Source organism: Chionomys nivalis, chromosome 9 (genome assembly GCF_950005125.1).
Source record: "Chionomys nivalis chromosome 9, mChiNiv1.1, whole genome shotgun sequence".
Lineage (NCBI taxonomy): Eukaryota > Metazoa > Chordata > Mammalia > Rodentia > Cricetidae > Chionomys > Chionomys nivalis.
The window spans coordinates 17,578,126-17,592,898 of record NC_080094.1 but is presented as its reverse complement, the minus strand read 5'-3'; the positions used below and the strand labels follow the sequence as shown (position 1 = coordinate 17,592,898).

General features: G+C 35.8%; 1 protein-coding gene across 1 annotated transcript in view; it reads left to right on the top strand.

Moving 5' to 3' along the window:
* Top1 (DNA topoisomerase I) overlaps window positions 1–14,773 on the top strand; it is an 88,388-nt gene that overhangs the window by 42,773 nt on the left and 30,842 nt on the right. Inside the window, exons 6-8 of the mRNA XM_057780594.1 lie at window positions 205–300; window positions 2,474–2,549; window positions 7,186–7,292. Of these exons, the coding sequence (XP_057636577.1) occupies window positions 205–300; window positions 2,474–2,549; window positions 7,186–7,292 (279 nt within the window). The remainder of the gene's footprint in view (window positions 1–204; window positions 301–2,473; window positions 2,550–7,185; window positions 7,293–14,773) is intronic.

Here is a 14,773-nt window from a genome sequence, read left to right as displayed (position 1 = left end):
GTAATTAAGAAAATGCCCTACAGCTGGATCTTATAGAAGCTTTTTCTCAATTGAGGTTTCTTCCTTTCAGATGAGACTTTAGTTTGGGTCACGTTGACATAACTAGCCAGGCACCTAATTTGTGTTATTTAACATAATGTAGACATTCTAGTAACTAGAATCAGTAACTAACTGTTTTGTTTTGTTTCTTTCCTCTCTCTTTAGTCCACCACGAATTAAAGATGAACCCGAAGATGATAGCTATTTTGCTCCTCCAAAAGAGGATATAAAGCCACTGAAGAGACCTCGAGACGAAGATGAGTATGTATTTCTTCCTGTTTGACTAAAGAGAAACATTTGATGAAATTTCAGTTTCAAAAGGATGCTGTAGTAAAAAAAAAAAAATTGAATCAATCTTCTTTATCAATAGATGAATGGATAATGAAAATGTCATATGTGTATGGATAATAGAGTATATACTACTCATCTCTAAAGAAAAATGAAGTAAAATTCATGCAGGAATATAGATGGGTTTAATATGTATAATATTAAGCATGGTTACATAATTTTAGAAGAAAAACCACTCTCTCATGAGATGTGTGTGTGTGTGTGTGTGTGTGTATAAACCCAAAGTATAAGTGAATACTGTATACCATGAAGAAAGAGAACAGGAAAGGCAAATGACAAAGGACTAAATGTAGGTGATGGAAATTAGTTATAAAAGTGTATAAAGCTAATTGTTTTTCTAGTTCTGATTTGTCAAGGATTTTTGTTGTTGTTGTTGTTGTTGTTGTTTGGTGCTGGATAAGTGCATAAAATATATTCAGTACTGAAATGTAAAATTGAATGTGAAACTCCAAAGTTTCTATTCTGAATGCCTATTCTAAGTATAGACATTCATTAAGGTTTGAGTCTGGTTAATTTTGGTATGTGGTATTTCTTTTACGTATGTGTATGCATGCACTTGTATATGTGTGTATAAATATTATAAAACGTTAAAAATGAATTAGAAGAGGAGAGATACTTCCAAAATATCTTTAAATAAAACATATGTGTATATCTAATGAATAAAAACTATATTAATTGACATTTTGTGTAATAGACTCTAATTTTTGAGAATTGGGTTTGCTAAGCAAATAATTTATGGGAGTTATGTGTAATGTGTGTTTTTTTCATATTAAAATGATAGGCATATGTAGTATAGAAATTTCGAGTAATACAAAATTAATGAAGGATATTTAAATTATTTAGTCACTTAGAGTTTATCATTAATTTTACACTACAGGTAAATTAAGAAAATTGGGTTAGGGATGTAGCTCAATTGATGGAGTGCTTGCCTACCACACAGAAAGCAATAGGTTGATTCCAGCACCACATTAAACTGGATGTGGTAGTGCATGCCTATAATATCAGCATTTGGGAAGTAGAGACAAGAGGATTAGAAACTCAGTCATTCTTGAATACATAGTGATTTGAGGCCAGCTTAGGCTACCTGAGTCTCGGCCCCAATTTTTCTTTTTTTTTTCTAGGATCTATGCCATTTGATACATAGGAAACCTTCAGTACAGAGATAACAAAATTGTTCTTGTTATTTATTTAAGGCTCTTACCTAGATTCACCGAGTGACAATACATTTTATTTATTAGTTTGAGTCCATGTAGCTTATTATATATACTCTGTGAATGCCTGGGGCTGTAGCACAGTTGGTGTTTACCTTGTGAGCTTGAGGATCTAAATTTGATTCAGAGCCCACATATAAATTCCAGGTGTTGTGGCACATGCTTATAATCCTAGGACCAGGAAGGCAGAGACAGGAGAATTCCTGGGACTCCCTGACTAGTTAGTCTAGCTTAATTAGTGAACCCCAGGTCCCTACAAAACCTTGTCTCAAAGGAGATGGAGAATGTTCCTCGAGGACAGCTGAGGGTGTCCATTGGCCTCCATATGAATATGAACACTCAGATGCATCAAATAATTGAAAATCAAATATATTGGCTACAGCAGTGGCTTAGTGGTTGTGACTGCTTTGTTTTCTGGAGGGTCCAAGTTTGGTTCTCAGCTCCCATATCAGGCAGCTCTTTATAGGGTTATATGTATTGCTTTCTAGTCTGTTTCTTTCTTTTAGTTACACACACACACAGAGACATATTTGTTTATTTTGTCTATGAGTTGAACATTTGTGTATCACATGCATTCCTGGTACCCACAGACCTAAAGAAACTGGAATTATAGACATTGCAAGCTGTCCCATGTGGGTGCTGGGAACTAAGCCTTGGTCCTCTGTAAGAGCATCCAGTGCTCTTAGCAGATAAGCATCTCTCCAGTCCTGTCTGATCTTCACTTGTTCCGCTCCAGTTAGTATAGAATGCCCAGTCAAGAATAACAGCAGTCACATCTGCCATGGACACTTCAAGAGTTGGGAGAGTCTAATCCTGTAGGTGAGAACTCTTTAGTCATAGTTGCATTAACTGCATATTCGTCTTCCCCTTTCTAGTGCTGATTATAAACCTAAGAAGATTAAGACAGAAGATATCAAGAAGGAGAAGAAAAGAAAATTAGAAGAAGAAGAGGTTAGTAAAGGTTTTTGAGGCTTAAGTTTTAATAAAACAACCGTAAAAACATAACTTTTCTTTTTTTATTTTGTGTGCGTTTATGCATATCATGGTGCACATGTAGAAATCAAGGGACAGCTTTGAGACGTTGGTTCTCCTGGAAATCAAACTCAGGTTATCGGGTTTGACATCAAGTGCCTTTAACTTCTGAGCCATCTCATTGTTCCTAAAACAACTCTTGAAACCAAATGAATTTTGGGGATTTACTTATTGGTTTGTTGTAGTAGTAACAGTGGAGAAAAGTTGTACAGGCAAGTTGTGGCTGTGGCACTGAGTGTGCCAACATCTTGAAGTGATTCCAGAGTATCTTTAGGTTATCCTTAGCTACCATTGAGTCTACTCTGTCTATTCATAGCTTGTGTTGTTAACTGATACTTGAATTTATACCATCTGCAGGTTTGCAGAAAAATGTTCCAGATGATGACTATAAAAATGATCTAGAGATGACTATAACACCATTCTTACTGATAGATGCGTAAACTTAAGGTTTAGAGAGGTTGATCGTTTGTTAGAGGTTGTACACCACTGAATTGTACAACCAGGATTTGTTCTCATTCATTGTGAGTCTAGAGCCAACACACTAGCTGTCATGTTATCTTGCCTCGTGTGAGTGTGATGGTCCTTTCACTTCACAAGAAGAAAGAAATGTTTAAAATATTCATGGGTATAGTGAGCTAAAGAGATAATCAGGTTCTGCAGTTAGAAGGTTGTAGTTTTTCAGATCCAAAGTATCTGTTTAGCAGAAGTTCTAGTTAATGAGAACCGGTGTATGGAATTGATAGTGAAGTGTTTGAGTAGCTGTTACTGTGGCCAGCCATTCTACTCTCATTTAGATAATCAGTATAGACTGGTTAAAGAAGTTCTTCTTGCAGTCTCTATTGCTTTGCTTTTTGTAAAATGGCTCTTTTATTAAACAGTTTGGAAGAGAAAACTTTTGACTTTATTTTTATGTTTTGGTTAGTACTCCCCTCCCTGTGGGAAAATACAGACCGAAAGACTGAATTTTGATTCACAGCCGTCTTATGGCAGGGACCCCAGATGTCAGAATTAATCATTAAACCTCATTGGCATTCAGTTTTTATTTTTAATTTGTTTCTGGGATTGTTCTGATATCTCTTGATTATTGATTATCCCAGTTTGAAGCCCAAAAACCTACAGTGTGCTGGGCAGTGGTGACATATATCTTTAATTCCAGCACTTGGAAGGCAGAGGCAGGCAGATCTCTGAGTTTGAGGCCAGCCTGGTCTACATAGGGAGTTCCAGGTCAGCCAGGGCCAATCAGAGAATCCTATTCTCAAAAACCAAGAAGAGAAAACCTACAGTGTAGGCAGTAGTTTCCCGATGGGATCATATACATGACTGTTTAAAAGCTTTTAGGAGGCTATCTTAACTGAACAGCATTTCCCTGTCCTGTGTTGTGTTTCAGCCTAAGTAGTGAATATCATCTGAATTAATGTAGTTCTCCAACACCTTCTCCCAAAAGAAAGTACAGATGTATTTTTTTCCATTTAAATTCATTTTTAAATGATAACATAAAATTAGGAACATTTTACCTATTAGTGTGGTAATATTTTTAAAAAATATTTGTTAAAGCCGGGCGGTGGTGGCGCACGCCTTTAATCCCAGCACTTGGGAGGCAGAGGCAGGTGGATCTCTGTGAGTTCGAGACCAGCCTGGTCTACAAGAGCTAGTTCCAGGACAGGCTCCAAAACCACAGAGAAACCCTGTCTCGAAAAACCAAAAAAAATAAATAAATAAAAATAAAAAATATTTATTAATCTGTTGCTGTGACATACGGTCAAGTTTATTTTGGCATTATGCTTGAGGAAATATTTTCTGTTAGGCGATAAGAGTGAAATGTTGTCTGGTCATGCTACATTCACAGCCAGGAAGCAATTGATTAATCCTGGGTCTTCAGTACTTGGGATGCTGCTGCCCACAGTTAATAAATAGATCTTCTCCCCTCAGTTAACCTTCTGGAAATTTTCTCACAGATATGACATGGTATCTTCTTAGATCCTAGATTTTAGCCAACTTAGCAGTAAAGACTAACTCACAAGTTTACCCCTTGGTTTGTTAACAGAAGCACAGAACTCCCATTTCATCTGTGTTTTCACGGGCTTATGACTATCTCATTTTGCAAAATACATTGACTTTTAACTTCATAGTCCTGTTTATCTCAACACTTAAAGTCCAGTCTCTTCTGAGTTTCAATCTCCTAATTCTGAGTTTCTATGAAATCAAATATAAATTATGTACTTTCGATATACAGGGCAGAATAAACATTACCATTTCAAGATGGGAATGGTACAGACAGAGCAAGGGAAGATCAAAGCAAGGCAAGATTAAAATATGGCAAAGCAAACACTAAAGCACGTGATGTATTTTTGTTTACTTTTTTATTATCACAGATTCATTTTTATTTTCTGTGTTTTTCTAATATTTATGTTCACCATATGCATGTGCTCACAGAAAACAGTAGGGGGCATCAGATCCCTTAGAATTGGAAATGATTGTTAGCCACCATTTAGGTCCTCGGCAAGAACAGCGAGTGCTTTTACCATCTGAGTAATCACTCTATCTCCCCCACTCCTTTTTGTTCCTTTTTTTTTATTTTAAATTTTTAGGTGTATTGAGAGTTTGCCTACATGTATGCTTGTGTATCACCTGTATGTCAAGTACCTGCAAAGATTAGAAAAGGGCATTATATACCTGGAACTGGAGTTTCAGATGATTGTGAACTATTATGTGTGCTGTGAACCAAATCCAGTATCCTCTGCCAGTGTTCTTAAATGCTGAGCTACCTCTCCAGCCCCTATTTTTGTTTGTGCTTTTGAGACAGGGTCTCACTTGGTATTTCTGGCTGTTCTGGAACTTCCTGTGTAGATCAGGTTGACCTCAAACTCAAAAAGATCCCTCTGCCTCTTGTGTACTGAATACTGAGATTAAAATTGTATGCTATAGCCCCAGCCTATTGTGTATTTTTAAGATGGAGTCTTACTCCAAGACCCAGAGTGGTCTTGAATTCCTGACAGTCTTCATACCCCAGCTTCTTGACTACAGGGATTTTTAGACATGAGCTACCATTCCCCACTGATGGGATATTTTGATGCTGTCCTTCTACTTCTATACACTTGTATTCCTCATACCTACTTACAAGTTTAATATGATAGCATTTTTTTTTTGTCTGTCTTCAAAAATCATCTGCTTAGAGACCTAAGTTTATCCCTTCTTTGATATCATTTTATGGAGTTATAAAATGTTCTCTAGCCATTTCCGTTAGTCGTTCTGTGTTTGTTTGTTTGTTTGTTTGTTTTGATTTTTGTTGTTTGTTTGGTTTTAAGAAAAACTTATGGTCTCATTATGCTCAGCAACAGCTACATAACCTTAATAAAATAGCAAACCAATTTCAGAACTACCTCAATTATGATTGGGAGAGAACAAACCAAATGGTTTCTAGCTGGGCCATCCTATAATCATCTTTCATTGCTATATAAAACTTACCAAGTAAAGTCTTAGATGACATTAAAAATGTAGATCAAACTTAGAAGAAATCAGATTCTGCTAAGTATATCTGTTGCATATCATACCTTAGTTGGGATGTGTACTAGTTTTTAGATTTGTCTTTAATGGTGAATATTACTCTTAGGTTTGAAGCTTTTTTTTTTTTAATTGCTTGAGACTCATGCATACATACATACACTCAAGAGCATGCACACACGGTTGGTCTCAAACTCAAAAAGATCCCTCTGCCTCTGTCTCCCAAATATTAAGATTAAAGGTGTATGTTATCCCCACCTCCCGCTCCCCAGCACATTTTGTATTTGAGATGGAGTCTCTCTTTCTGTGTCCCAGGCTGACCTTGAATTGTAACTCAGTTCTGCTGCTCATACACACAGAGTACTTTTAACTGATAACTACTATAACTGGTAACTGATGTACTACCACTACTACTACAGATAACTGATAACAACCATGCCTGACGATGTTCTTTTATTGTGCCACTCTGAACAGTTGACAGTTGAGAGTATTCTTGTGTTTGTGTGTCACAGAATTCCCTTTACAGAAAGAATCTTGCATAGCTTTTCTATACTTCATTAGATTTGAAGAGATTCAAGATGAGTAGATTTTTAAAGTAAATTTGGAAATTACCCTGGGATTACTGTTGGAGTAGTTTACTAGGCTTTTCGTCATGTGATATTCCTGGGTAATTATTTGTCAGAGGGATTAGGGGAAATACTGACTCAATTGTAAGTTATCAACTGACTTCATTGTAAGTTATCAATAAATTTTTATCTGTGGCGATGGGGGGTTAGATATAAGGTCTTTTAGTTCCAGTATTTTTTTTTTTCCTGAAACAGGTTTTTCTCTGTAGCTCTGATTGTCCTAGAATTCACTCTGTAGACCAGGCCAGTTTAAGACGCAAATCCATCTACCTCTGCCTCTCAAGTGAGTGCTGGGTTCAAAGGTGTGCACCAACCCCACCAGCTGGTTCCAGCAGTTTTTGTTTATAATTTTTCTTTTGGGTAGCTCACCAAAACAGCCTCCTGGTGTGTAATTAGTCCTGACTTAAGTGCTTTCTCTTTCTTTGTAGGATGGCAAATTGAAAAAACCCAAGAATAAAGATAAAGATAAAAAAGTTGCTGAGTCAGATAACAAGAAAAAGAAGCCGAAAAAGGAAGAGGAGCAGAAGTGGAAATGGTAACATTTCAGCACTAGGTTAAGCTGTCAGCTCTCATTTTGATTGTGCAGCATAATTAAGCAAGAGTTGAATTATTAAGGTTAATTTCTTGACATTTAAGAGGGAAATACTTAATCTCTATAAGAATAGCTAAAATAAGTTTTGGGGTATTAATGAAGTAATTTCCTAGCTTTAAACCTAGTGGATCTCAAAACTAGTTTCTTCTCATTGAATAGAATAGGTTTTAGAAGTAGCCTATGTATAGAAAGGTATTCGGCACAGCAGGAAGGCACAAATGCATTCATTTATTCCTTACAAATTATCGCTATTAGTGATGTAATATTTCAGTGCATATGTACCCTCTATAATGTTAAATTAGGCTAAGCCTGCCTATCTATCTTTATACTGAGAATTATCATCATACTTTCTTCTGTCCTTATTGCTATTAGAAATGTGTTCACTATGATAAATCATATTTGGAATGCTGCCTCTTAGGAAACCTCCACAAGAATATCTTGATGGATTATTATGTAATTGTAGAAAAGTGAAGATCATTTGGAGCAAAATACAACCAGAACCATAATGAAATTATTAATTTAAAACATCAGAAATGAAAATGTTCATCCTGGGGTAATATAGATCAGTTGATAAATTAATTGCTTGCGACACAAGCATGAGAATCTGAGTTTAGATCCCCAAAACCTTTGTAAAAAGCTGAGCATGGAAGGGCACATCTGTAACCCCAGTACTGAGGTTGCAAAGATGGGCAAATTCTTGGTGTTTGCGGGCCTGTTTAAAAAATAAGATCACAGTAATGAGGAGGATATTTGACATTTACCTCTTGTATGCACAAGTACCCGCAGCCCCACGGATGTACACACATGTGATCACATCTCCCCACACGCATACCTGCAACAGCTTTTAAAAAATAGATAAAAAAAATGGATACATAGATTAATTAATTATTAAATAGATTTTAAAAAATGATGTATGTGGGTTGAGTATGTGTCAGAGAGTATGTGTGATTGTTAGAGGACAACTTTTGGAATTGGTATTCTCCTTTCCCCTTTGTGTAGCTGCTGGGGATCAAATTCAAATTGCTAGGCTTATGTAAAAAAACACCTTTACTTTCTGAGCCATCGTATTGTCCCATAAATTTTTTAACTGAAATTTTTAGGCTGGTGAGAATGCTCATTGGTTAAAGGCACTTGCTTGTAGCAAAGTCTGATCAGCTGAGTTTGATTCCCGGAACTCATATGGTAGAAGTAGAGAACTAGTTCCTTTTGGTTTGTTAATGTGCTGGATTATATTGATAGATTTTTGTATGTTGAACCATCCCTACATCTCTGTGATGAAGTCTACTTGGTCATGGTGGATGATCTTTTTGATGTGTTCTTGGATTCACATTGCCAGTATTTTCTTGAGTACATTTCCACCTGTGTCCATAAAGGAAATTGATCTGTAATTCTCTTTCTATGTTGATCTTTGTGTGCTTTGGCTATAAGGGTGACTGTGACCTCATAAATTGAATTTTGCAGTGTTCCTTCTGTTTCTATTTTGTAGAATAGTTTGAGGAGTATTGATATTACTTCTTCTTTGAAAATCTGCTAGAATTCTGCACTAAAACTATCTGGCCCCGAGCTTTTTGTTTTGTTTTGTTTTCAAATTGGGAGACTTATAATGGCTGCTTCTATTTTCTTAGCTCTATTTAAATTGTTTATCTGATCTTGATTTAATTTTGTCAAGTGGTATCAATCAAGAAAATTGTCCATTTCTTTTACATTTTCCAATTTTGTGGAGTTCAGTTTTTCATGACCTAATGATTCTCTGGATTTCCTTTGAGTCTGTTGTTTTTACATCTCTCTTTTCATTTCTGATTTTGTTTATTTGGATATTCTCTCTCTCCCTTTTAGTTAGTTTGGATATGGGTTTATTTTGTTGAAATTTCTCAAAGAACCAACACTTTGTTTCATTGATTCTTTGTATTATAGAGAATTCTTTGTATTAACTTTGTATTATAGAGTTTCTGTTTTATTGATTTCAGTCCTCAGTTTATTTCCTGTTGTCTGCTCCTCTTAGGTGTGTCTGCTTCTTTTCTGTTCTAGAGCTTTCAGGTGTGCTGCTAAGTCGCTTTTATGAGATCTCTCCAAATTCTTCATGAAGGTACTTAGTGCTATGAACTTTTCTCTCTTAGCACCCCTTTCATTGTGTCTTATAAGTTTGGGTATCTTGTGCGTTCATTTTCATTGAAGTCTAGGAAGTCTTTAGCTTTATTTCTTCCTTGTCCCAGTGGTAACTCAGTAGAGTGTTATTCAGTTTCCATGAGTTTGCAGGCTTTCTGTTGTTGTTGAAATCCAGTTTCAATTCATGGGGGTCTGATAAGGAGATTATTTGAATTTTTTTCTATCTGTTGAGACTTGCTTTATGGCCTAGTATATGGTCAGTTTTGGAGAAGTTCCATGTGGTGCTGAGAAGATGGTTGTGTGTGTGTGTGTGTGTATGTGTTTGTGTTTGGATGAAATGTTCTATATAGATATCTGTTAGGTCCATTTGAGTGATAGCATCTGTTCCATTGTTTATCTGTTTTGTTTCTGTCTGAACAATCTGTCCATTGGTGAGAGTGGGGTGTTAAAAATCTCCCATTATTAATTGCATGGGGTTTATGTGTGATTTAAGCTTTAGCAGTGTTTCTTTTACAAATGTGGGTGCCCTTACATTTGTGACATAGATGTTCAAAATTGAGACATCATCTTGCTGGATGTTTCCTTTGAATATGAAATGACTTTTGATTAATTTTGGTTAGAAGTCTTTTTTTTTAAGATGTTAGGATAGCTGCACCAGCTTGCTTCTTAGGTCCATTTGATTGGAAAATTTTTCCCCAATCCTTTACTCTGAGGTAATACCTGTATTTAAGTTGAGGTGTGTAGAATAATGGATCCAGTTTTTGTATCCATTATTTAGCCTGTGTCTTTTTTATTGACAAATTGAGTTCATTGATATTGAGGAATATTAATGACCAATATTATTCCTGTTATTTTGTTGGTAATGGGGAGAGAGAGAGAGTTTCCCTTCTTTGAGTTTTGCTGGCATAAGATTATCTACTGCCTGTGTTTTTGTAGGTGTAGTTAACTTTTATTTTCTACTTTTGAGAATTTTGAAATAGCTGTATATTGTTATGTTTATTTACTTAACTATTATACCAATAATGTTTAATTTATATTTTTGTTGAAAATTTTCAAGTGATCCAGTCAGGAAAAAAAATACTTCTTTTCCCCATTGTTATTTTTTATCTGTGGAATAACCTTTACTCACAGTTTGACTTGTAGCTTCCAGACTCAATTATATTTACTCTCTGACTTTGATTCTTTAGAAAAGTAATGTCTCCATCACCTCTGAGGAATAGGCAATAACAGTGCCCAAGTGGTAGAGAAGAGTAGAACAGAAATGTGTTTCCATACTCAATGATGGCGTGTTGATGTGATCTTAGGAATTAAAAGGGGAGTATATAAAAGGAAGATGACAGAGTTTAGGAACTCTAGCCTTTCTAGGGACCTGAATTAGAAAACAAAAGGATGTATATGTCTTTTTTTGTTGCTGTTTGTTTTTTCAGACTTCTATTTCATATTTTTTTAAATGCCTTAGCTTTATTTTTTTAATTATTTATTTATTAAGGATTTCTGCCTCCTCCCCGCTCTATTTCATTTTTTTATTTATTGATCTTTCCTAGAGTTTGTTCTCAGAATAGTGATACACTTTGATGCCCCAACTCCTTTTTGGTTTTGAGACAGAGTATATATCATAGGCTGCTTCTGCCTCCCAGTGCTGGCATTAAAAGTGTGTGCCATTTATGGCTTTTGGTAAAACAATCTTTAAAATAAGTGATTATGTAAATTAGTTATTAGGAATCATAAGGATGGTTAAGTGAGTAATCACCAGTCTGTTGGATTTCTCTGGTGGGTACTCAGGAAATGTAGACTAGATTTCCTTGTTATTAGGAACTCCCTGTGGCCTCATTGTTTCTTTTGTGGGTTCCAATATAGATAGAATCTTACCCTGTGTGTGTATAATTAGGGGCCGTTTGTAGGCTTTACTGTTCCAGTTTTACTTTTAGAGATTGAAGTTTTTTATCAAGTGTTGCTATACATTAATTCTTTTTTTATTTTACAAAAAGGGTATTTATTGGTTCACATAACTGCAAAGTCCAGAGGATATACCACTAGCTTCAGGCACAGTTGGATCCAGGGGGCATAAATGTTGTCATCGGAACTCAAGTCTTTCGCTCTTTTGGCTCTGTTCCTCTGCACTGGCTTCATTTTCTGTCTGGCTCATTCAACATTGTAGGCCCTGTTGGTTTGAGTTTTTCTCCCACAAAACTTAAGCATCTAAGTAAAGAGAACTCCACAACTGAGTAAACCACCTAGGACAAACTTGAATTATGCATCCATTCCAGAACCAGTCACTAGAGTCAAGAAGGACTTTGCTGATTGATGAGGTTGGAATATCATGTCCAGCACAAGATTCAACAACTGTCTAAACCACGTGGACTACTGAAAACTGGAAGAGATGGTCCCCAAAAATAATCAGGAAGTTGTTAAAGTAAGATAGAATAGGCAATAAAAAACAACATCCAGGGATAAGGCCAGGTACAGAGCTTAATCTTTGCCCATAAAGTTTGTTTATAGTAGTTGGTGTTTCTTCCTTGGCAATCAAATTATAAAAATCACCAGGAGCAATGTCTGTCCTCTCCTTAGGAAACCTACAAAGCACTTGAATGAATGATAATTTCCATTAACATCATACTTGAGGACTCACCATAGAGTTTCCATTCAAGTCAGATTTATCATTGGTGATGTGAAGCAGGAAAATCATCCTCCTACTTGGCAAACCGATCTGTGAAACTATTTGAGTTAGCTGCAAATTAAGTTCAGTGGTGAAGTTCTGTTGTCACTTTATGTCTCAAAGTGAACTTATAATTTTTTAGTCCTGGTCAATCATATTCATTTCTTAGTTATCACAGAATAAAAAACAATGCACTCTGCTTTCAACCTGATATACTTCTGTTAGATCAAACAGATGATTCAGGTGTTGGTAATAAGCAGGGTTATTTTCTACTTAAAGTTGTTGGTCAAGGAGTATGCATCATGGTCCTCCCTGTTGTGAATATTAAATTCTGGTAGGGTATGATACAGGTTCCTTCTGTTCAAAATTTGTTGATGAAACTGGACAAAAGCCTGAAACTGATGCTATTATTCTCAAGGCCAGTTAGTTTAATTGCAGTAGCATGTCAAAACAGGCAGGTTAAGGGCTGAAGACAGGTAAACAGACAATAATTTCAGCAGGGCCAGTCATACTAATAGTTAAACTATAATCTGGAAGAACAGGCAGATTAATAATGAAACTCTGTAAATTAGTTTTGTCCTGGGTACTCTAGAGTTAATCCATAGGGTTTACTGCAGACAAAATATTTTTGTATCTTAAAGGGCCAGTTGGGTATAGCAACTTTCATTTTCCTGCTCATCTATGCAAGAACTGTCAGCTTAGAAGACTATATCCTCAATGCAGATTTAAGGTTCTAGTTAGGAGTCTATGCTATCAGAGCAACAGGATTGTAGAGCCAGGTTTGTTGTAGTTGGCTCTACTTTCTTTGGTAATCAAGTCTTCCCCTTCTGGCCATACATTTATTCTAAGAGATCAAAACTTGTTTTATTTTTTTATTTTGGTTCAGAGGGGAACTAGCTAGCCTTTTAAGGTAGTTGGTTTGGAAATTGACAGTTTTTTTTGCTGTAGATTATGCATGTTTTTATCAAATCTCATTGTTCAGTTTGTGTGTTTGTCTCAAACACTGTCCAGTGGCATAGTGTAAGCTGATAGAACTGCATAGGGTTCTGCTTTGTGTTGGGTTAAGTACACTTTTGTCTCGGGACTGACCTTGTAGAACCAAGTTCCACTCAGATTTAAGAAAACCTTGCAAAGGCCTATCTAAAGAAATGGCTCTGTTCCTGAACACCTGCTTCTCTTAGAAAGGACCCAATTAGCTTTTTACATGGTAGCTCATTATCCTCTGTAACTGCCCTCTGTGCACTACCTGTGTATTGTATATAATATACATACATGCAAGCACTCACATACATAAAACAAAAGTTAATCTTTAAAGAAATAGAAAAGCATGCATAAATTCGTAGTGTTAAAAAAAATTCTTGTCAAATCAACTGGCCATCTTTAAAGACAAGACCAAAACAAGAGCCAAATTAATTCTATACAACTGATTCTTTACGAAAAGACTTGAAACTGGACAGTTCATCACTAGTGCTAGGTTGGAATTTAAATAGTGTTTCAAGGAAAGTGCTAAAAGAAGTTAGGAATATAATATTGTAAAGGAATTAGTATTAAAAGACCAGGACTCGTGGGTCATGTCAGTGATAATGATTAAATAAAAAAGAAAAAAATAACTTAATGAATATGGATTGTTGATATTCTTCTCACATCTAATCTTCCCTTCATTCTAGTAGATAGCTTCTAGAAATCTATAGTATTGGTTTTTAATCTCTGAATTTTTATAGGTGATAAAGTTTCGTGGTGAGATACTTGTTCACATCTGAAGACCTTGACGCCTACTTTTCTACTTTATATTCCTTTTTGCACTGCTGCACTTTCTTTTTTTCCAAGCAAACTTTTTTTTCTTTTAATAAAATTGCTACTTAACTTGAAGCCAACCCTCAATCGAGGAGACATTTTGAATACATACATTTCTTAGTTGGTGGAATGTGTGTGGGGTGTCGTTCAAAGGCAAACAAAGTAATTTTATTTGAATATATGTCGCTCTAATAATGATGATATATTGTAGGATATGTTCCATTTTTCTAGCTAAAGTGAAGTTTTCAGGGAATCATTGAATCTTTCTCTGTTGCCCCCCCCCTTTTTTTTTTGAAAACACGGTTTCTCTGTGTAACAGTTCTGCCTGTCCTAAAACTGGCTCTGTAGACCAGGTGGCCTCAAACTCAGAGACCCTGCCTTTTGAGTGCTGGGATTAAAGGTGTGTGCCAACACCACCTGGCTTTCATTGAATCTCTTAATTTGCTTAAATATTAAGTTGTCATAGTCCAGAAGAAAAACCATATTGAATTTGGAGGAATTGTAAGAAACGATTTGGAGTCTTAATTTTGAAACAATAGAGTTGCTGACAGGAATATAAGGGAAACATGATATTCTGAACCCCTCCACAATTACACTATGACTGTTAAAACAGACTTAAGCCACTTTAAGAAGCTTTCACGTGCTCGCAGACTTTTTCTCTGAATTGATGAGTAGTCGGTTTGGGGATTAGATATTTTCCTGCATCCAGACTTTTGTCATCAGCTAGTAGAGTATTTTCTTGTCTGTAAAGTTGGTTATAGGAGGACTTTGTTGTTCCTTTCAGATCTTAGACTTTATAAGAATCTTCACTTTAAAAAAGTATCATTTAAATAGTTGTTTTTTTCATACAGTATATTTTTTATTGATT